The sequence below is a fragment of the Octopus sinensis genome, linkage group LG2 (assembly GCF_006345805.1).
Source record: "Octopus sinensis linkage group LG2, ASM634580v1, whole genome shotgun sequence".
NCBI lineage: Eukaryota > Metazoa > Mollusca > Cephalopoda > Octopoda > Octopodidae > Octopus > Octopus sinensis.
In genome coordinates, this window is record NC_042998.1 from 126,049,989 (window position 1) to 126,074,988 (window position 25,000).

The 25,000-nt window shown below is 34.4% G+C and overlaps 1 protein-coding gene across 1 annotated transcript in view; it reads right to left on the bottom strand.

Annotated features, from left to right (window-relative positions):
- Positions 1-1,441: 1,441 nt before the first annotated feature.
- LOC115232478 (crooked neck-like protein 1) overlaps positions 1,442-25,000 on the bottom strand; it is a 24,734-nt gene continuing 1,175 nt past the window's right edge. Inside the window, exons 1-16 of the mRNA XM_029802377.2 lie at positions 24,828-25,000; positions 21,046-21,135; positions 19,940-20,002; positions 18,960-19,051; positions 18,067-18,150; positions 17,539-17,657; positions 16,199-16,321; positions 13,924-14,102; positions 12,240-12,401; positions 10,953-11,081; positions 9,026-9,238; positions 6,596-6,742; positions 5,974-6,168; positions 5,489-5,644; positions 4,418-4,510; positions 1,442-3,639 (exon numbers count right to left, since the gene is read on the bottom strand). The exon at positions 24,828-25,000 is cut by the window's right edge and continues 1,175 nt beyond it. Of these exons, the coding sequence (XP_029658237.1) occupies positions 3,421-3,639; positions 4,418-4,510; positions 5,489-5,644; positions 5,974-6,168; positions 6,596-6,742; positions 9,026-9,238; positions 10,953-11,081; positions 12,240-12,401; positions 13,924-14,102; positions 16,199-16,321; positions 17,539-17,657; positions 18,067-18,150; positions 18,960-19,051; positions 19,940-20,002; positions 21,046-21,135; positions 24,828-24,878 (2,115 nt within the window). The 5' untranslated portion in view covers positions 24,879-25,000 and the 3' untranslated portion in view covers positions 1,442-3,420. The remainder of the gene's footprint in view (positions 3,640-4,417; positions 4,511-5,488; positions 5,645-5,973; positions 6,169-6,595; positions 6,743-9,025; positions 9,239-10,952; positions 11,082-12,239; positions 12,402-13,923; positions 14,103-16,198; positions 16,322-17,538; positions 17,658-18,066; positions 18,151-18,959; positions 19,052-19,939; positions 20,003-21,045; positions 21,136-24,827) is intronic.

Consider the following 25,000-nt stretch of genomic DNA (forward strand, 5'->3'; position numbering starts at 1 on the left):
GAAGCACCCATATTTCGAGAGGTGAATTATTCAAACCCCAAAGAATCCCTTTCAAAACATGGCTATGATGCTCTCCCACTACTTCTGCTCATGATCAGAGATGCACATATCAGCCACTAAGAGACATGCTCAACCAGTTACGGTCAAGCAAATCTGTGGTATTGAGCAGAGTATTTGCAGTAGCTCATCTTTTACACCAAGGCAAAACAAGCTACATGATAACACTACCAATCAGTTAAGATCAAAAGCCATGAGAGCCACTGCTTGGTACTGTATCAGGGCATTTATTATTAGTAGTAGTAGTAGGGTGACAAGCTGGCGGAACCATTACTACACTGGATAAAATTCCACCAAGGCCAACTTTGCCTTTCATCCTTTTGGGGTTGATAAAATAAGTAATTCTCAATAATTAGGGTCTAATTGACTTAACTTTCCCCTCAAAAACTGCTGGCCCTGTGCCAAAATTTGAAACCATTATTAGAATTGTAAGCACACCAGGCAAAATGCTTAATATTTCATCTGTCTTTACATGAGTTAAAATTCAGCCAAGGTGGACTTAGCCTTTCATCCCTTTTAGAGTCAATAAAATAGGTATCAGCTGAACACTGGGGTTGATATAATCAATTTACCACGCTCTCCCGAAATTACTGTCCTTATGTTAAAATTTGAAACCATTATTATTATTTGTTAGCACACCAGATAAAATTCTTAGCAGCATTTCTTCTGGTTTTACAGTTTGAGCCCAAATGCTTCTGAGATCAACTTTACCTTTCATCTTTTCAGAGTTTGTTAAATAAGTACCAACTGAGCACTGGTAATTAATTTACCTGTCCCCTAAAAAACATTGCTGGCCTTGTGTCAAAATTTGAAATTATTACTATTATTATTACTACTACTGATATTATATGCATTGTAAGATGCATGGTCCCGAGGACCTTCATTTCTTTTATCCAACCCCATCACACTCCCATCTTATGCTCTGTTACCTCTCACCTCTTTCTATTCTCCTATGATAACTTAACTGTTCTTATTTACATACTGATGTAAACAGAGACCTATATCTTTCTCAGTACTGTACTTTTGCTGAGTAATGCCAATGAATGGAGTCAGAAGCATTAGTTCACATAAACCAAGATTTATACTGATGTAATTTATGTCTTGGCAGGTTTTATGACACACATGTACATAATATAAAGCTTTAATATCAATCACGTTTTCTGTGCTCCTTTTTTTATACAGTGTATGAACCCCATTGGTTCAAGATTAGATACATGAAGGGCTGAGAGCTAATCAAATGAAGTTTCAATACGTTACTCGCATTTCATTTATCAACTCCAGAGGGATCAAACTCAGACAGGGTCAATGTTGACCCGGGTGCTCTAAAATTTCCATCGCACAACAACTTTATTAGGAGAGAAAGACAAAAAAGGACGCAAAAGCCTGTATCAAAATATAGAAAATATAATTTATTTTTTTCTTTTGTTGATTTTTTATTAATGATTTATTGATGAACAATGTTTTATTATATACAAAAATGATGTAGAAACACCCCAGGGACACAAATAAACCACAGATACCATCTGAATAACACAGAAAACATCACTCCAGCAGATACAAGGATATATGTAAAAAATCATTATTACATTGAATAGAATGTTTAGCTGAGGCAGTATCACCTTCATGTCTCATCAGAGAAAAGTCAGTTTTACCCTGTGAAGCTTAACTTCAGTTCAAGACAAAGCAAGAGGAAACTGGCAGACTAGAAAATCCAAGCATCTCAACAAGATGCAACTTAGAAATGTTTTTGAAAATAATCTTATTTATTTTTGCAGTTGTTACCAGTTCCCAATTTAATAGTTCTGACATGTGATCCAAACTAGAATTATCAAATGGCTGCTCATCATTCAATGATAATCAGCCATACATAGAATTTCATCATCATCATCATCATCATTGTCATCATCATCATCCTTTAGCGTCCGTTTTCCATGCTGGCATGTGTTGGACAGTGACATCATTCAGTGTTAAATGTCTGAATGATCAATGTGATTTTTATGTCTATGAAACTTTAATTAAACTGTTAATACATAGAATGAATGAATGAATATGTACTTATGTATGTATGTATGTCCACATGTATTCATGTCTTAGACCCTGACAAACCGTCCAACCCATGCTGTATGACAGAGGGACTGAAACACCCATTCACTGAGTCTACCTACTTAACCCACCCCATTTTAAATACCATTCTGTCCCCTACTCTCCTCCACACTAATCACTGGCATTACTCTCTTCCTTCTCTAAGTCTCTTTTCCTTCCACCTCAATAGTTTGCAGTGCTATTGTCTCCATTATCACGCTCTCACAATATATCTTTTCCAGCCTTCATGATGGCAAGATGAACCAACACAATTGTGCTGGTGCCAAATAGCACCCAGTACAAACAGTAAGTGATTGGTATTCAATTTGAGCAGTAACAATGCAGGGCTTTATGAGGGCTCTTTAGTCTTGCTGGTAGCAAAGCAACCTCTATAGCACTGGTACAATAAAAATACACACTCAATATACTCTGTAAAGTGACTGGTATTAGGAAGAACAAGCCATAGAAATCATGCCAAAAATGAAACACTGAAGCAAGTTCAGGCTCTCTAATCCACTGAATCATGTAGAATCATCCTACCTATGGAAAAAACGAATGTGACATAAAATGATTATGCATGTGTGTGTGCATGTGCATGCATACATGTGTAAAGACACACACACACACATCATCATCATCATTGTTTAAAAAATGAAAAGGAATAGATTTTCTGATAATTTTTCCATTTTAATAATTGGGGAAAAAAATTATCAGAAAAGCCATTCTTAATCATTTTTTAGATGTATAATACTGTACCAAGGACTTCCTATTTCTGATTCATATATAAATATGATAATTCTAGATGGTAGATTGAATCTACAAACATATTTTCAACAATCTCACTAAATGGGAGAACAGCTCAATGTACTGAAGAAGGCTAACTTAGCATAAACAGCTACCACATGTTTAACACACTAACTCTAAAAACAGCCCCAAGAGACTAACTAAATGGATTTAAATATTTAGACAACCTAACTACTAAGCTAACTTAATGGAGACCACTTTCATAATCTAAGTGGGCTTAGAGAGACAACTCAGTAGATTAAGGAAGACTAACTTAAAAGAGATTATTTCCATAAGCTTAGAGAGGCATCTCAATAGAGTCAACTCATTAATAAAAATCGAACATCAACTGCATCAATCTCACAGTTTGGGAGGGTTTGCAAGGGTGAAGAACACTGGCCTTCTTTTGACAAACACTCCCTAATTTCAAACAGTATCTGAGAGTTTATTTGTCCCCCTTTGAATTCTCTCTCTCCTCTCTCTCTCTCTCTCCTTTTATCATGAAGATTCATCACTTTCTTGGTTTTCCTCTTCGCTACTTTCCTCCTCTTCATCTTCATCTTCATCTTCTTCCCTTTCTTCATCTGTTTCATCCTCATCTTCTACCACTTGTTTCTGTTTCCATTTCTTTGCCATTGCCAGCAGCTTGAGGTTTGGCTGTGAAGCTTCTTCTTCGGGGAAGATGTAATCATAATATTCTTCCCAACCAGCATGAGACTGTGAAGGCAATAAATAAAAACAAAGTGAGCATTAAGTTATTCCATCAAAACAGGAAAGGATCAATATGGGAAGGGGGGGGGGGTTATAGCTAGAAAGGAGAGGGAAGATATAGACATATAATGGAGTACAAACTAAAAATTAACTTCAGAACACAAGTTACAGGTTATAGGAAATAAGCTGAAAGTATGTCAGAGATAACTGATGAGGAGATATAAGAACCAGGCCAATAACAAACAAATATTGAGTATACGTGTATACGTGTGTGTGTCTAACGACCGACAAACAAATACAAAGAAGATGCAAAGGCTGAAAAGTGTCTGGGTGAATCTTTGCTTCTATATCTTGGTTTCATTATACTGCAGCTGTAACAGTTACATTTTGCTGCAATAGACTACCTAGTATCCAATTTTTGTGGTTAAGGATAGTAAGACTGTCTTAGATCCCTAACATTTGCGAATAGTAAAGTTGAATGTTCTGTCAGTTGCATCATTTTCCAGTGATTTAATCCATAGATTTTAGATATTTGTCTTTTTTCTATGAAACCAGCCTTCTTGCAACCATTCATGAATTGATGTAGATTAGGACTAAAGCTAAGGTCAAAACTGAGAAATAAAATAAATCAGTAAGATCCACTTCATGACAACATTTAGTATATAAGAAGTTGCTTGTAATATTTTCCTTCTAGAAGAAAATTCACTTCATGCAAGAATCATCACTGATTCCACAATATTGCATAAAAATAAATAGACAATTTTTTTCTTCTAAAGTAACTCACTCCATCTTCAGATTCAATCTTCCGGCGTTTCTTGATTTTCTGAGGCATTTGTTTTTCGACAACTTTCAATGAATTGGCATCACCAGCCTCCTTCTGCAAAAGGTTAAGAAAGAAGATAATTTTAGAAACTGAATAAGCAGTACAATCATCATCACCACCATCATCATCATCATCATTGTTTAACAACCATCTTCCACACTGGCATGGGTGGAACAGTTAGACAGAAGCCAACCAGGCAGAAACCTCCACCAGACTTCTGTGACTGTTTTGGCAGGATTTTTACAGCTGGATACCCTTCCTAACACCAACCATCCAGCAGAGTAGACTTAGTGCTTTTTACAAGGTACAAGCACAGACAAGGTCAGTTTTGGCAAGGTTTTTACAGCTGGATGCCCTTCAAAATGCCAACCTCTTTACAGTGTGGATTGGATGCTTTTTATATCAAAATAAATTTAGCATAACAGAAAATAAAAGAGTTTCAGTTTAAAGTTAAATAAGATGCAATAAGTTTAAAATACTTAACACTTTGAAATTCTTTCATTCATTGTTTTAACATGGAAGTTGTTCCTTTAATGACTTTAAATTATAATTCTTAAAACATTTCTGAATAAAAATGTGAAAATGATGACATGCAGTTTTTCTTTATTTATTTAGACATTTTCCAACCATGTAGAAGAGTGCATATTTCACAATCCAAGCCAGATGAAAAGTTACAAAAATAGGTTGAAATGTTCTAACTCTATAGAAATTGTGTTGTTGAATATGGAAAAATAAAATTTTATAGCAAAAGGAGAACAAAGGGTATGTTTTGTGAGTGTGTGTCTATGTGTGTTTTCACCCACATACTTCATATTTTCTGCTTGTTTCAAATACTATAAAGACTATAACAGAGACATTACTACCAGATCTGATTAAAATTGCACAACACAATCAATGTAAACTTTATGGTCAATTTTCCTGCAATAGTACAGGACCTTTTGTGCACCCATCACACTGATGGCACTTGCCAGTAGAATAATATAAATTATCACAAAAGGAAAACAATGATGGAATAAAAGTATAAAGTCCTACCTCAAAGTCAAGCCAAGATTCCAACAGCATTACACGTTCTTCCTTTTCTTCAGCTGTCCTCAATGATTTGTTTGCATCCATATAAACACCACGAGCATTTTTTATGGATTGACTGCCAGGAAGTGACATTTCAAAGTGAGCAAAACTTATCCACACCTATATCACAAGATAGAAAGATATTCAATATCAGTGGCAATGACTTATCTTTAGATTAAATATCAAGGGAATACTCCCAATACAATGTGTCCTCACAGAAAGTTTCCCCTTACACTCCAACATCAACACATTTCACCAATACTTCTACAATTACTTTTTCTTAGACACCATCAGACAATTCAGACTAGGATTATTCAACAAAAATTTACTAGAATTAAGCCTCTGGAAGCCAATGATTTTCATAGAAAAAAAAAGCAGTAAAAATCTAAAAATTATCAAGTGAGAACCAAAGTGTCTTACATCCTCTATTCTGCATGAGTCACACATACCTTTACATGTTGAGTCCTTTGTAATAGACGCCGGTAGAGGTTCCGTGTACGACCATATTCTTCTTGGTCAAATTCATAATCAATATAAGATTTCCAAAGGACTTCAGGCATGTCTAGCTTCGGTTGGTTGATGGCTAATTCATATATTGCTCTTGTCCGCTCACTGTCACCCAAAATGGCTTCTAATTCTGCATACTAAAACACAAAAATACAAGAGAAAATGGTTTTATTAAACAAGTTAGGGAAGCCTAGAAGAGTGAAAGAGATATAAAATGTGTTCTTTTAATTTAATTTATTATTTCAAACAATTTTGGGGAAAATTTCAAGTGTTGAAATTATAAAATAGCTCTACATGACAACATAGTAGTGTTATGAAACGTCAGAAAGAAAAGTAAAGGAATATAAAGAGAAGAAATAGCTGCTATAAATAAAAAGTACAATATATCAATCACAGGGAATATTCCCAAAGGATCTGGTTCCTATTTCCTACAGTTATGCAAAATGACGAGTTCAGCTTAGAAATATCATCTTTTTCCGCCATAGATGACTTCCACTGTCAGCACATGACTTTTTTCATTTACATAGTGTCAATCATGCATAAAAAAAGCAGTAAATTGCTTACCTTCATCCAGGTCATACAGTTCTCTGGACCAAATTCCAAGAATTTTTCATAGAGTATACGACATCGGTCAAAGTCTCTCAACTGAATCTCTTGATCAATATAACCACGGAATAGCTTATTTTTGGGACACTTCCCTAATGAAACACCCTGTAATACAATATTTTGAAAAATATTTATTCTTCTAATATATATTTAAAGAAAAGGTTATACAGTAACAAAAGTCGAGCACCAGAGCAGTTATATTATATTTTATGTTGAACTCTTGTCAAGGCTGACTTTAACTTTCATCCCTACAAGGCTGAAAAAACAAATACCAGTAGTTTACTAGGAGTGGATTCTATTGACAATATCTCTTTCTTACATATTTGTGACTCTGAGCAAAGGAGAGAAATCCACTAATATTTTTAAGGGGATTCATCTAGTCATCTTATTAAAACTAATATGAAAAGATGATACGGAGAATGTAAAAATAAGTTTATGGTAAAAGAATAAGTTAAGGGAAATCACAGAATATACAGTTTCACAAATAAAACAATAAAGGATCAAGATTCAATTTAATAACAAGAAAATGACAACAGCAAACACCAATGATCATTCATGCAATTGTAGAATGTAAACATTTTGACAGACAGACACATGACCATCCATTTTTTATCAAACAAAATTATTCAATATATCCTTTTCTTGTTAAGGACACAGGATGTAATTTTAAAGAGATTTAGCTGCTATTTTTAACAGGTCAAGCCACCATGTAGGATAGTGGAATGGCAGAAATGGAACGCCAGAATAATTTTTTTTGCAGTTCTAATGAACCTTTATTTCTCAAGTTCAAAGTTCCAGCAAAGATAAAATGAGTAGCAGGAGTACTATTTAATTCACTACACTCCTTCTCTATTAAAAATTCATTATACTATACACCTTAATTAGATTTGTTGCTGCTGTTATTTAGCTCCAGATCAGCTAAGATCAAGACCAAGCAAACCTATAGTAACAAGATATTCCAGCTTTAACCATCTGGGTTGTTTTGTTTTTTATTGAAATCCTGTATATATACAGGGTGTGGTGAATAAACTGTTGTCTAAATTACGCAAAAATGGAAATAACACTGACATCTCATTTTAACAGATATATTTACCAAAATTACATAAAAATGTTTTGAAATCTAAAGAGTAAATTTATTCGATAACATGACCATTGGCTTCAACCACGGTCTCCAGACAACTTCAGAATCTCTTGCAACTCTTCTGCATGGTTTCCTTGTCTAAGTTGATGAATGCTGCCATAATCTTTGCCTTCAGTTCATCTTTGGTGTTACAAGAAGTTTTGCTGGTCTCTCCCTCAACTGCACCCCACACATAATAATCAAGGAGGCTGCAGTCTAGGGAGTTAGGTGGCCAGATGTTAGGGGTGATGTGGTCACAGAAATTGTCTGACAACCATGACAGGGTTCTCCTGCTTGTGTGGCATGGTGTAGAGTCCAGCTGCCAGACATAGCGTGTTCCAGCAGCCACCCTCTTCACCTAGGCACTTGATGTAGGCCTCCATGTTGAGTCTGAGACCTTATGGAAAGATGAATGGAAGCAAAACATCACCATCACTAGTGATCACTCCAAACAGCATGATGTTGACTGGATGTTTGATTTTTATCACTCTTGGTACATCTCCTCAGATTGCACTGTCCTCATATTGACACTTAAACACTCTGAAATGTTAGTATTGGAGCCTCTGGTGCGAATGCCAAGCAGTACAGCAAGTCGTTTCCAAATTTCTGGCAGAGTGAATTGCATTATGGTACTGTTTTCTCAGACGGTACCCAACCGAACCTACTATACTGTGTAGTCAACAAAATCAAAAACAGACAATGCACATGTGCAAAATTAAAAATATAAAATGGTGACAATTTACCCATCGCACCCTGTATATATATATATATATATATAAATAAGACTGCATTAATGTGTCCTTCATTTTTTTAAGATGGTAAGATACACTATGAGGGGAATTTAGATGAAGGCAACTTTACCTTTTACTTTTCAGAGGTCAATAGAATAAAGTACAAGTCAGGTATTAGGGTTGATGTAACCAGCTAAAAATCCACTTTTGATTTTTAGCTTCAGTTATACATTATTATTATTTGCAGCATGTTTGAAGAGTAGTAGAGGACTAAATCGTCATGTGTTTTTGCTTCTTAATCTACTGAAGTATAAAGCATTGTATTTGAGAAATGTTAACTGTCTCAACCAACCTGTCTTATTGTTAATTTAAACAGAATCTTACAGTCAGAACATCTTAGAGCAAATGGTATGTCTTAACAGAATCCCAATGCACCATAGCTACACCGCAAATTTGTGGAAACGAGATTACCTTTGTGAAATGCATCAACATGGCACAATCTTCAAGAACATTATGTAAATGTTTTGTATGACTTACCAAGATTTTACGAGCAGCTTGAAGATTTTTTTGTCGAATTTCAAACTGTGCAAATAACAGCCAAATTTTTGCAAAGGTGAATTTTTTGTGAGGAATTACTTCTAAGGCAGCATTATACACTGCACGGACCCTGTCAGCATCCATACAATCTAACTCTTCAAAGAAACCATACATGATCCACAAATATATGTAGCGGCGCCAGTGTCGTTTATCCTGTAATCAGATAAGATTATTATTAGAAACGATAAAGTTACCACAGTGATAAGGATAGAGGGAGATATTCTTTGGTTTGTTTCCTTTTTCATGCTACAATCAATAAAGAAAACATTATGTTTTTTCAACTTTATACATTGGCATATGAACTGAACAGAAGAAAATGAAGGAAGAGAACACAAAAGACAGAAGAAATAAAGGTAACACTGACAATAATTCTGCTGTTTATGTCTTAAAACTAAGGACTACATTCAAAATTAATAAAGTCAGGTTGACTATCACAAGAAACTGGAACACAAAGAAACATGACTGACATTTTATATGTGTAGCTTTGAAGTGGTTAACTCGCAGGTTATTCTCAAGGGATTAAACCAACTATCTCTACATCATATGTCTATTTAAGCAGAGTTAATGCAACTTCAAAATACCAAATCAAAAGACAAGCAAAATCCCTCAAAAATCATCATTATTTAATGTCTCTTTTTCTATGCTAGTATAGGGTGAACTGATGAACTAGAGGGCAGCACCAAACTCCAATGTCTGATTTGGTATGGTTTCTATAGTTTGATGCCCTTTCTAATACCAACCACTTCACGGAGTGCACTGGATGCTCTTTTCATGGCACCAGCACTGGTGAGGTCATCAAGTACTTACAAGACAAGATCCTTGAACTGAGTGGGATATAGTATTGAGGGATATGAAAGTAGGGATAGGACCAGGGGTCTTGCTGAAGTGTTGAATACATGGCTTCCCCCATCTAGAAAGAGAGAGAGAATAGGGATAGAGGAACAGAAAAGATGGGCTGACAGTAAGTGCACTAGAGTGAAAAAAGTGCGACAGACGAATAGAGATGGGGATTGAGGTGGACACAGTAAATATCAGTTTGGGGGAGGGTAAGTGAAGAAAAGGAAATAAGAGTGGGTCAGTAATTCATATATAACCACAACCAATAGCCGAGATACTTATCTCTCTAATGACTCAGTTTCCCACCAACTTTATTAAACTAAGAATAGGCAGTACAGTATAGGATAAAAAAAACCTGTTCATAAACAGTGGGAGCACTATAAAATTGCCAATTGTTCATTAGTCCAATCTTGGAAAGTGGTGAGCACAGCTAAAATGCCTTCTAACAATAATTTATTCTCTGAATATTTCTACTCTTTTACACCAACAAGTGTACATTATTATGCATTCAGTTATTGATTCTGCAATCACTACTTTGGCAAATATGGTGAAGTTTATGTTTCACTGACGAGGTTATGATAAGTTCAAAATATGTCCAGAGTTGTCTCCTATACTTGCCAAAAGAATCAAAATAATACTCAGTGACTAAAATATTTTTTTTTCATTGCATAATTTTTTTCTGGTTAACTTCTTAATACTTTGGCATTGAAAATGTTAACACTTTTTTGTTTACCACCCATATTGGGGTGAGAAAAATCAGGCCCATTATCCTTTATTTTTCAACATCCTCAAGACTGGAGGGAGGAAGGATGGAAGTCATCTTCGAAGTGGAGACCTGACCTGAATACTTACAACAAAGTGATCTCCATTAAAGGAAGCTAAAGACCAGATAGTTAAATCATATGACAGATTAAAGCTTATCTGAAATGCACTACATGAAGAGTTCTTCAGTGGTAGCTCTACATCCCAGCGAGTTGTGTGAATCACCAACTATGTGTCTGAGTAAAGATTATAATGTTTAGTTACAGACCTGTGAGGGGGGAACATTGGCTATGGCTCTCTCATAAACTTCCCGAATTTGTTCCACTTCTCCATCAGCTTCTAGAAGACGCAGGTAGTCAAACCAGGCATCATAGTTCATTGGATTTGCTTTCACTTCCTGCAAAATAAAGATAATTCATTTTTTATATTACACTATTTTATTAGATATTTACCTTATTAATGAACTGATCTAATAAAATAATTTTTAGCTTAAATAATGAACAATCATTATATAAGTTACTATACAATGTACCTAATTTATTATAGAGTAATTTGCTTACATAGACAAATACCAAGTCAATTATACGACAATGAATTTGTTAGACCCAATGTTAATCTGTTTATAATCTGGATAGAAACAAAAATATTAAAACTAAATATGATAATATTACTCTTAATAAATAAAACCATCATCATCATCCTTTAATGTATGTTTTCCTTGCTAGCATGGGTTGGACGATTTGACCATAGCTGGCAAGGTGAGATGCTGAACCAGGTTCCAGTCTGATTTGGCTTGGTTTCTATGGCTCGATGCTCTTCCTAATGCCAACCACTGTATTGGGTGCTTTAACACACCATTGGCATGTACATTTTTACATAACACCAGCACAGGACTCTTAAAAAAAGATCTAACTACACATATGAGTTGACTGTCTAAATATTTAAGATAGATTGTATTATAACTTCTCAGATCACTAACCACATCCTTATGGCTGAAATTTTTGCATCAAGCATGTTAATCTCTTGTTTATACATGTATGAAAGTTAAATACACTATAGTGATTTGATAATATCAAAAAATTATAATATAATAAATGAAAACAAATTAAAATATGTTTTTAAAAACATTTCATTATTGGTGAAAAAAACTTTATGGAAAAACTGTCTACACATACAAAGTAACTAAACTGATATTCAAAAATCTTACCATAGACTCAATAACTTGATTCTCAGTAAGATTATTTTCAAACATTCAGTTCCACTGAACTCACATAACAACAGTTTTAAGTTAAACATTTTTAAAGTTTGTAATAAACAAAAAAAAAAAGGACATTAGAGTGCTAATAATATCCAGAGTCAAATTACACTTGGAATCAAAATTTCAACTCTGTTCTGAGAAAAAAGGGAACTAATACGTCAACACATGACAATTTTATTTATAAAACATACTTAACTAATGATTCTAATATTACTACAGTAATTTATAAACCCTGTGTGTATACCCTATTTCACCAATTTTATTATCCATTCCTAAGCTAGAAATATATCACCCTACCTCTTCATACTGGAATCGCCTTTTGCTGACAATGACATCTTCAATGGCTGTACGATCTCCATAGCGTTTCTCGTGCTTTGTATAATTCTTATATATTTCTGTACATTTCTCTTTTGGTAAACCATCTAAGGCAAACTTATAAATTGCTCGAGCTCGCTCATGCTGTAATAGATTTTATTAAATGTATACAAATAAAAATTATAGAAAAATAAGACAACTGGTATTTCATTTTGAAAACAAAAACACAACATAATAAACTTAAGCAAATTACTATAACCACATCTGTAAAAATTCCATGTTCAAAACTCTAAAATTGTTAGTTTACAAAGAACCATGAATTACATATCTTTCAGAACAGAATTTTTTCTGAAACATTCAATTTTTTGAGTTGGAGCAAAATATTGAAAAAGCAGTCTAAGGAGACAGTATCTATAAAAACTATGTTTTTGTTATACACTAGTCATCTCTTCAACCTAAGGGCCATACAATCTTAACTCTGGAAAAAAATCAAACACATAGCCTTTAATTATCTTTCATATTATTCTGCTATACTACAACAATGCTGGTAAAACACTAAAAAATTGTAATAAGCTATACTACATCCTCATAGTATGACTAGACTTAAACTCACAATCCCACTCAAGGAAGTATAGTATCAGCCCAACTGAACTGTAGATTCTAAAAAATAATATCAGTAATACAGACATGGTTATGGTGTGAAAAAAAACTTCACTGAGCAACCATATGGTTTGAGACTCAGCCCAAAATGTAGAACCTTGGGCAAGTGTCTTTTACTATAGCCTCATGCTGTGCAATGCCTTGTGAATGAAATTTAGTAGATCATTAGACAAAATGTCTTTTGACATTTAGCTATATCTCTTTAATTTCTGAGTTTAAATCATATTATAGTTGACTTTACTTTTCATTCCTTCAGAAATCAATAAAATTGGTAACATTAATATAAGGGAATTCAGTCAATGATAGCATTTCCTTAACTTGATGTTAGATAATGCTGCTCATAAAATGAATAACAACTAGTAATCTTGAATCCCATATAAAGTTTTGGTCTTGTGTTCAAGTCAGAAATTACAACATAGCAGATTTAAAGAGTACCAGATAGAATGCATTATATTTAGTCATGTTGCTTTACATTCTGTGTCCAAATCCTGCCATAGTTTTCTTTGCTTTCTATCCTACTGAAGCCAATAAAATATGCACCAGTCATTAGTGTTGATTAAATCAACAACATGCATCTCCTATAATTTGTGACAATATAAAGAAAACATGACATCAAAAATTAAAGCTGTTTTCACTAAATGTTTTAAATTAATTTTCCTAGATTTATTTATTTTTGTCTGTCTTTTTCTTCAGATAAATTGGAAGAATCATGAAAGTAATTTATAAAAGAAAAATTCTATTCCTTTTGTTGCAACTTTGGGTTTGAATTTACAACTTTTACTCCTGAAGTAAGATTTTAACACTCTTATTCAGCTTACTGCAAATGTAGAACATATATAAACTAAAGATAAATCAAATACACCAAAGAACCAAAACCACCTGAAGCAATAAGTCATCAGGAAACATACAGATATTTGTGGCATCTAAATGGGTAAAGAAAAACAAATAACACAGATAGCACTAATGAAACTCAAATATAAGTTAAAACAATACAATTTAGACCTACCTCTTTTTGACCTTCTTCAAATTTGGCAAAAGCTATTAGCAAAGTTTCGTCCATATTATCCTCTCCAAAGAACTCTACTGCTCGTTCATACACCTTCCGTGCACTGTTAATATAGTTGTTCTTCTCCTCAAAGCGTGCATATTTGATCCAGTTCTTTACTTCAGGATGGACATATACAAGTGATTTAAGTCAAGGAAAGAGGCCAGAGACTTGAATTAAATGCAACATTTGTTAACCTCACTGATGATACACTAATATAAATCAATCAAACTATTAAGTTCAATTTTTTTATATTGTTACCTATGCTTTGCTCCAATTTATAACTTTTCCTGCTATATACCATATTTTTGGCTGAATATTTTATTTTTCAGTGTCAGTGCATATGTATTATAATTTATATTATACATTTTGGGAAGAAAACCTGGAAATTTCCCTCCCTTCATAAAACCAACTTTAAGTCTGCTGTGAATGTGACCTTGGCATTATTGATAACAATGATCTGCATTGGACAAATAAAATTTCTAAAATCATCAAGAAGGCTGAAAGTGCCTAAGCATCCCTCAATAAGACCTTTGATAGCCATTCACCAACTATCTATTTATTTAAAGCTATATATATTTGTGGTACACTCACACTTAGTTTGCAACTCCAGACTGGAACTTCCTTTTTGTCCACAATACTATCTGCTGGAATACTCTCCATCAGTAATTTATGTCTTACTTCTTTGGATATCAGCACATTAAAGCATCACCATCAAGCAGCTGACATGAAAAAATCCCAAAAGATTATCCACTGTCATTCCAACAACTTTAGCCATCATTTTGAATTCAATATCTCTACCACTCATGGATGGACATACTCTTTACTTGTTTCAGTCATTTGACTGTGGCCATGCTGGAGCACCGCCTTTAGTCGAGCAAATTGACCCCAGGACTTATTCTTTGTAAGCCTAGTACTTATTCTATCAGCCTCTTTTGCCGAACTGCTAAGTTATGGGGATGTAAACACACCAGCATCGGTTGTCAAGCGATGTTGAGGGGATAAACACGAACACATAAACAGACACATACACACACACATATATATATATATATATATATACACACATACATATATACGACGGGCTTCTTTCAGTTTCCGTCTACCAAATCCACTCACAAGGCTTTGGTCGGCCCAAGGCTATAGTAGAAGACACTTGCCCAAGGTGCCACGCAGTGGGAAGGAACCCGGAACAATGTGGTTGGTAAGCAAGCTACTTACCACACAGCCACTCCTGCACTCATGCTTATAAGATAAAAGCAGTAAAGTACTAATGAATTATGGAAGCATTTTGTATGCTCAAAATTTTTGAAGCATGAAATAAACCACCTGCATTGGTAGTTAGCTCTTAGGACACTGTAACCTTCAAACATTCCATCCTCCCAAAATTCACCAACATATCTCACATGCCCTCTTAATAACACTTTTACTGTTCCCTTTTCTGTCTTTTTATTTTATCCTGCGTATTATACATGTATTTTCAATATCACTGCTGTCTTCCTTTACTTCATTTATACCCAACCCTTCAACCCTTCTTCAATGAGTTGTAGTGTCTGAGCACAATATAATGCAATAAGCTCATTACTAATCACAAAATGTATACAATGTTTTGAACAAAATACCCTTTGATCAAAAGTATTTGCACTGCATTTTGATCACTAACTTCTCCAATAGGTAACAGGTGTTTATACACACATGCCATATGAAATGAAACTATGGAAGATGAATTTTTTTGCGGCTTTTTCCAGGTAAATGTAAAACCCAAGTACACCCAAATTTAGTGTCTTGTTGCACTAAGCTCCCAGTCCTAACAATATTCATGGGTCCAGACCTCACTATTACCTCTGTGATATGCCTCTACATGATGCAATTATTCTGCTTGCCTTATTGCCAATACCTATTAGTTCTTCACAACAGTAAAGTAAAAAGGACATCTAGCAGTAAAATCACTTATTTTCAACATGGTACTGGATTCAAACCCTACATGAAACACTGTGCTTTCTATCTGTTGCTCTTGACACTCAGGTTTTACTCAAACAACAGTACTAAAACCATATCTACTTTACTGTGTTAAAAAAGAAACAACTCGGATGTAAAAAGAAAAAAATATTGCCACATGCAAACAAAAAAAGTTTCAAGAATTTTCCTAAACATGATAAAATGGTGAGGAGCAAAAACTGGTACAAAAAATTGTAAATAAATGAAAATAAAACGTCATAGAACAAAGAAAGGATATATCGTTCATAAATTGCACGTGCACGGTTAATTTCTTTATAGCGCAGTTCAAAGTTGATGTAAGAGTGCCAGGCTTGCTCTTCGGGATGCCACTCCATCCAACGCTCAAATACCTGTCGACTACCTGAAGAGATAATAAAATTCAAATAGTGACAATGAAACAGGAAAAGAAAAATAATATCAAATACAATTACAAAATATGACATAGAAATGGAAATAAATTATATGAAAATGTATGAATAACAATGACAATGAGGTTGATGTCATTGTTTTGCGTTGTCTGTCACAGTTCCTGATTTACATTTGAAATCCAATTGATGTATGCCTCACCTGCTTCATGGATTATATATATCTTTCCAAGGATTATAATCACAAAGATGTTCCATTGCCAATTTCAACATCAACCATATGTAAGGCCTCCATCAGTCAATGTTAATCAATTATGGGCACATATATGTGCAAGATTTTTCTTTTGGAAAACAAGCAGTTGACCATGCATGCAAGTTTTCCCTTCACTATGCCACTGATGTTTAGCCAAGGAAAAGGCAACCAGCTTGGAACAATATAGCTTGACACCAGTTTTGTCTCATGTTGTTGTCAGAATACAATGAACTAAAACACATCTACAAAGCATCTCACCCATTTCACTATCCTGGATTGGTACTTTATCATCAACCCTAAAAGGATGAAAGGCAAAGTTGGCATGGTGGTATTTGAGCTCAAAGTACAGAGAACTGGAACAAATTCTATCTATCACCCTAATGATTCTGCCAATCTGCCATTATAAACAAAAACACAGACATCACTCTTAAATATTCTCAGCCTATGAATGCTTCAGTTGATGCACCTTAGCTAACCAATGTTCTCCAAAAGTACAAAGCTATTAAAGGTGCCTATTAGACACTCTTGCTCATCCCCAACAGCACAGGCCTGTGATGGACCATCACTTTAGATATCATTTTATCAAGTGAGATGTTATATATATCATTGTCATCATTATTTTCCATGCTGGCAAGGGTTGGACAATTCAACAAGAGACAGTGTCTGCTTTGGCAGGGTTTCTATGACTAGATACCCTTCCTAACACCAGCCACTTTACAGAGTGTACTAGGAGCTTTTCATGTGGTACCAGCAGTAGTGGGGTCACCAAATAACATGCAAAACAAGACCCCTGAACTGAGGGATGTAGTATTGAGGGAGGTTAAAGTATGAAATTTAATCATACACAACCCTCCCTCTCTCTCTCTCTCTCACACACACACACACACAACTCAAAAGTCATACAGCATTAATATTCACACATCAGAATAGGACATCACTATGTAATCGAAACGTATTTACCTGGTATATTATCCAGCATTTCCTCCATGTATGTGTATTTGTACCAGAATTGGTTCGCTCGAGGTAAGATAGTGATGGCACGGTCCCAGATGTTTCTGGCATGATTGATTTGGCGATTTCTGAAAATTAATTTTTAAAAATAAAAATTAAAATTAAAAAAATTTTTTTTTAAATAATAATAATAATTCTGTCAACTGAAGCATAACTTCAATAATTGATAAATGTGAGTTGATACTGTACATTAAAAAATTGAAAAACATTATAAGCACTGCATATGTATTGTTTTTAGGATTCTAGTTTATTTCAGACAATATTCCTGGAATATATGGAACCAATTTCTCACAAGTATGTACTGGCAACATGGATGATTAATGATTAAACTATAAATCCTGAAGGCACAAGAAAACATTACTAACAGACATAAAATTAAAAAAACCTATGAGCTAATATCATCTTAGCTACTTGGCCATTTTTCATTTGAAAATATATAATCAAATGGCATAAATATTTAAAATAATGAACACTTACTTCATTTCCATTTCAGCATATTTTAACCAAACTGTGATGTTTCTGTGGTTGACATCTAAAGCTCTTTCCCACACAGACCGTGCTCTGCAGAAATAAAGAAAATTAAAATGTAGGATATATCTTCCATAATTCCAATGATTTGCTGCTGTATCTGAACTTTTTTATTAATACTGTGAATAAACTATATACATTTATTAGTAATTAAATATAACACAATGGTTTCTAAATCAATGTAAAGTAAATATGTAATATATAACATCAAGACTGACAGTTTATTATTTAATCTTTCAAAACATTATTAAATGACTTTAACTATATACTTGTAATGTAGGTGTTTAAAGTAGCTGTCATAATTACAAGTTGTTTTTTACTACTTTATATTATTTTGCCCCCATTTTGGGCATAAAGAGGATCTTATTAATTTAACTTGCTGCTATATATGAAAAAACATGAAAACTTATCCAAGATTTCTGAGAGATTAACAATTGAAAATAGAAGTACAGTAAATAATATTATAATATTATAAGCACCAATTTGAAGCTAAACAGAGCAACAGGCCCACAGACAGGACTGAATATTCAGTGTCTACTTTTTGCCAGATGCCTTCATAAACAATTAGACTACAGAGTGCTTACCACACCATTTTCTCAAATTAGGCTCTATGAATATTTTCAGTAACAGAATCACCTAGCAAGAGATAGACGTGTGGTTCAAACCCAGTCAGAAAGCCTTTTCCACTTTTTGCCTCGAGTTAGTGATATCATTTATATTAAAATCTTAGTTAATCCAGAGAGTATAGTAGTTGGTGGGCATACATCAACTACTATACTCTTTATTTTCATCCTCAATATGGAAGGAAAATAAAGTATAACATAAATCAAACAAATAGAAACCTTTGAATTTCTTTTTGTGATTCTTCCCATTGGGCATACTTAATCCAGTTGCTCATCACAGTTCGATTTTTGCGGATATTGTCTTCATATGCCTGAAAGGAAGAGTGAAAAGATCAAATTTAACACCCCAGCAACATACAGTATTCAAATGGAGAAAATGGCATTTTTTTTTTTATTACAATGATGGGAAAGATAAAAAATTGACACAAAAACATTGATTTGTATCTTACATTCAAGGCCTAAAAGGGAATATAATATTTATATATGTAGTGGTGCAACAATAAAATGCACCCAATACATTCTATAAAGTGACTGATGTTAGAAAGGGCATCTAGCCGAAATGAAATGTGTAAGTGAAACACAGTCCTTTGATACATCATGGAAAGCATTAACTCCACATAAGAACTGACTCAGTGAGTAATGAAACATCTAATCCATTCTAGCATGAAAAGTGGACATAAAATAATGATGATAGTAACAAAATACTAGATGCAGGTACTTCACCATTTTGATCCAAGTTCAAATCAAATCGAGAGTATATCCAATTCCAACAAAAAAATTGGCTTCATACCTAATCAAAGGAAATCAGATTCATATTCAGTCAATTTCCAAGAATTAACACACCGCCCAGGCCATTAAGCAAACCCATAATCATGAGACATTTTAACCACAAGACAATGAACTATCACCACACACACACATTAAATGTGAAGTACCATACAGTTTCTATCTACAAATTCATTCACAAGGCAATATAGGGCTAAAGTAAAACACACTTGCCCAAGGTGCCGTGCAATGAGCTTGGACCTAAAACCAAGTGTTTGCAAAGTGAACTTCTTAATCACACAGGCATAAATAGTAAATGAAGTGAAATGTCTCAATGAAGAATCAACTCTGAGTCATATACTTAATGCCTTGTGATGAGAGATTAAGGAATTTCATACATTTGCAAACGTAAAAGTTTATCAATTTTAACTTACCTTCCTTTTCTTGAGCCTATAATCTGCCAATTCCTCTGGATCTGAAATTTTCTGCTTGGGAGGCTACAAAAAGGATATATTTAGTTAAAATCAATATTTACTGGGAAATGTGAAAAGTAAATTTCTGCATATTATAAAGAATATAAGAAGAGATTTATTTCTCAAATATAACAACCAAGGTAGGTAACTTCGACATTGTATCTAAGATTTTCTTCCTTGGTCTGATTGAAAACAAAATAATATACTATACAAATGATATATCAGACTCCTCATGAATTATACTAGTACAAGCTGACCTCATAATATCTCCACAACAAACCACAAGTGGTTACAAAAAACACAAAATAATACACCTCTCCAATATTCTGAGTGTCAATCAGCATCTCATACAAACCGCTCTTCTTGAAGTACATCAAGTTGGATACATGGTAGATCCAAAATCCTGAAAGTGTGGAGGTCAAACTCAGTATCTGACAACTAGCTAAATGACATAAGTCTACTCAAGCAGGGTTTATAGAAGCTACACAAGTTGACTAACAGATCAGATAAGGAACATAGATTTTTGAAAGAGAACTTAAGTCATATTTAATGATTAGACTTATACTAAGGAAGCAGTTAATCATAAGATACTAATAATCCATTTAATCTATGATCCAGCATCTGGTAAGGTGTCATGCAGTAGTTGGTAGTGAAAAAGAACTCAGTCCTGTAAAAGTAAACTGACACCTTTTTCTTTTTTTGTACAGTAGACTTATAGTCTTAGAAATTAGTGTAATTTGCATTTGAAACTAATGAAACATTTGTCAATTTTGCAGTGCTGTCACTGCTTATATTGATGCCATCTTGATCTGCATTTTCCTCATGTAACAAAGTAAATCAAGCAATTATCAATTGAATCTATAGACTCAATGTCATATCGAAGACAAGAAATAAATCAATGGGTTGTTGAGAAATTCCTTCTGGACTCAGCCAAATGCAGTTCTTCTCAACTAACAGAAGGAAACTTATAAACAATAAATACTTTGGCAGTGGTGAGATTGAACACTATTAACAGATGAAAGCAAAACTTAGTAAAACAGAGCAAAATAATTCATGCAGATACTTACTGGTGGTACCAATTCCAACTCTCGCTCCTTTGCTTCACGCAACAGCTGTTCTGCAGTAATCTGCACAGGGGCTGGCATTTTGTTTTTAACCTGAAATATAACCAAATGAATATTAGACATATAACAGAATATCCTAGAACCACCCTTACAAGCTATGCAGATGATACAAAAGTCTCACAGGAAATAGAAAACCCTGAAGATGACATGCATCTGCAAAAAGAGTTAGATGTAATATACAAGTGGATTGACAATAATAATATGAAGTGCAATGCTGGAAAGTTCCAAGCCCTAGGTTATCAGCAGACAAAGTTAAATGCTATGCAGACAAAAGACACTGAATTTTGAGGGATCACAGTTCCAGAATCACGATCGGTGTGTGACCTGAGCATTGACATGAGTAATGATGCAGCCTTCCATTTACATATTGCTAAGTTGGCAATGAAATACAGGCCGCTGACCAGATGGATTCTTAGAACTTTCATAACAAGAGGGTAAAAAAACCATGATGGTCCTCTGAAGGACATTTGTCCTAAGCCATCCTGACTTTTGCTCCCAACTATGTTCACACACAATGTGAAATTAATAGAGGAACTTGAAGTGGTCCAGTGAAGCTAAATGACAAAAATAGCTTCAATGCAGCAAATTAGCTACTGGGAAAGATTCATGATGCAAAGATTTTACTCTCTGGAATGAATGCAAGAAAGATATGCTGCAAAATACATCTGGAAGAGCTTGTCCAAAACCTTGGTGCAGAAAATTATACAAATGCCAGAACAGGGCACCATTGCATAGTGCCTAAATCCCTCCGCTGTCCCAAAAATACAGAAACAGATACTGCAATAGTTTGGGATTCAAAGGTCAACAGCTCTTCTATATCCTCCTATAGGAGCTCAAAGACCTACATGATGTAGATGTATAAACTAAACTGGATCTCCAAATGTCAAAATCCCAGATGAACCAACTTCACAGAAAGAAGCAGGAATGAGGGCAGCAGCAACAAACTCCCTCACTCACCCAAATGCCAACTATTAAAGGAGGATTAATGAAGGTGTAGCAACAACAGTTGGCAATGCAGGAGCATAGCCACAGTCCTTAAGATGAAAGTAGAAAAAAATAAAAATGTTGTTAGATAGCAATCATTTTATCAAATGCTACATCAATTTACATTCTACTGCTTTTATAAACTCATTTCAAATTCATCATTTTCTACAATAAATCTTTGACCTTAATTCATCTTTACCCTCCATTTATCCACTACTTCTAACTCACTTGCTTCTTTGTTAATCATACTAGTATATCCCATCTTCTAGATACCCACACTAAACATTTTGCTTAATCAATGCAATGAAGCAGCCTCTACATAGTCGCTTAAGTTGCTAGAAACAGCAACTAAATCTCCTTCAAATCACACCTCACTGTCTTCAAAAGGGCACAGTGGATCATGTGATTTTGTGTTCCTGCACATAGAAACAAAGCAGGATGGTCATTATTAGAATGTCTTCAATCATAATTCTGCTCAATCAGTGCTAAACTGAGGCTAAAAAAACAAGAACAATAGATTGATAGTCAGCTGAGTCAGAGAGGTTACTCTTCTTAGGAATAGGACACACTGTAATATATATCCAAATATTGAGATAGATATCCATCAGAAAAATAGAGAGAATGGAATCTTTGCAGAGGATAACAAGCAGCTCTGAAGGTTATAGAATGAATAGAGATCATTGCTGGTGGATTGCTTACTTGAAGTGAACAGAAGCATTTTTACTCTTGGCATGTAAATGACAGTAAGATTGGAGAAGTGGAAGGTTTTCAAGGTCTTTTACCAAATGTATGCAATATGGAAATGGATTCAGACCAAGTAGCAAATATGGAAGCTTTCTCTCTGCAAATATTGCCTATGCTCAGTAAGCTCATCACAGCTGAGGAAGTGATGGGTAGTAGAATTCCACAAAGTTGATGGAAATCCTTTTTTGCAAGGAACCATAATGACCAGCTGCAGTATGAGAGATGGGTGTGCTTGCAGGCTGTGTAATATATGTGTACTTTTTGCATTTTAGATGGTTGTCTTGCAGAAGTTGGAAGTAGTAGCAGTGTTCTGAATATGAACTGTTGCAGCAGGTCTATGTGTGAGTGACTTAGGAGATTTAAGGTAATGGGTTTTGGCTATGTGATAGGGATATGAAGGATCAAGCCTAACAGGATGATTTTAAGCCACCTATTTTCAATGAGTCAATTATGAAGCACATGTGCTGCTATGTATAGTTAGCATGGAACTGATGTAGCTCTGATCAGTTGACTAATTTGATGAGCTATAAATTTTAGAAAGTAACATGAAAAAATGGTTGTGGGTGTGGATGAGGGAGAGAATTAATCCAGATGAGACAATGCTTACACCCTTCTTGCAAAACTCTTGTTGATGCTTTGTCAACAAGAACATGAAGTGAGCTGTTTTTAACTAATTTTATTTAATGTTCTAATGGGACAAGCAGCTACAGGAGATAAATGAATAAGGGTTTGATTATCTATCTATCTTGCGAAGGATTCTAATATCGGCTTCCTAGATAGGTACAAGGCCATGAAACTTTAGGGTACGGATACTGTTGATTAAATTTCAACACAGAATGTAAAAAAAATCCTAATTGTGAAAGACATGCTCATTTTTTATGGGGTATTTGCTTTTATTTATGGCAAACTTTGAGTACAAGATGATAGCTTTGCTTTCTCAAATCTAGCTGGTATCAGTGTTTGGTATATACAGAAGAATTGGATTGATGCTGTGCTGCAACTAGCTTGTTTGACATAAAGAATACTCTTTGATGCAATTTAGAATTATTTTTGCATGTTGTTGCTTAAGATAGGAGGATATTATTCCATCAGCTTGTTTAGAATTGCATTTTTACATTTCTTGTTATGGTGATTATAGGGAGATTTGGTTTCAATTTCTAGCAAGTTGAGGACCTCCTAGTTGGCTCTATCGTGAAACGAAATATTAAAAGGTATTCAATTAATTTTTTAATGAATTTATATATGAGAATAATTAATTTGTTTTCGTTTTTAAAAAGTAAAATAAAATCAACCTTGCACTCAATCTGGAGCCAGTATATATTCTCCCGCTGGTAGTGGGATCATCACTTACAATTGTGTAGAAACATAAATTCCAATTAAGTAGTTAGGTAATTGTAAGTAGTAAACACAAGCAACTATAACGAAGAACGGGGCTAATCCGAAATCAATTTTCCAAAAAACATGCATTTTTCAAGGAGAGGTGAGAAACTGCATTAGCCCTCGAAGAACTAGTGGTCCTTAAATTTGAGAACGACTTTAAATGGTACGTTATAGTCTAAGACCGCCCTAGAGTACGCATGTATGGTACCCATCAATGAGTGATCATTTCTATTAATTTACTTTTAGGGTGCAGAGGAAGAGAAATCGTGAAGTACTCTAACTACACAAGGGTACTACAGGCGTGAAGTGCAATGAAAATCAAAACATGGTCGTAGATTCATTTGATTTATACCCTACCCCCAATTCTATGAGACTAACAAAATATCCATACATATACAATAGAATTTGAAGTATCTATATATTATTAGCTAGATCTCAATTCTTATTCACCAAATCAATAACTCTAATTAAAGTTTCCAGTCCCTCGTGAATGGCATAGTAGTTTTAACTTAACCCAAAATCTTTCTTTTTCCCTAATCTGAACCAAGTTCAATAAATAATTCAGGTACACAGTTCAGGAATAAAATCTAAAAACATAAATAGAAGTAAAATTTTACCTTTGCCACTTTGGGCATTTTGGTTTTGCCTCCGGGAGTAATTTCGGCCATCGTTTCAAATTCCGTGTAAACAGAACAAACTAATCTCTAACTGGAGATGTTTGACTCTTCTAACAATCAAGGGAGATCAACGAGCTGGTTACATATATCTACGGATGCTCATAAGTGAAAAC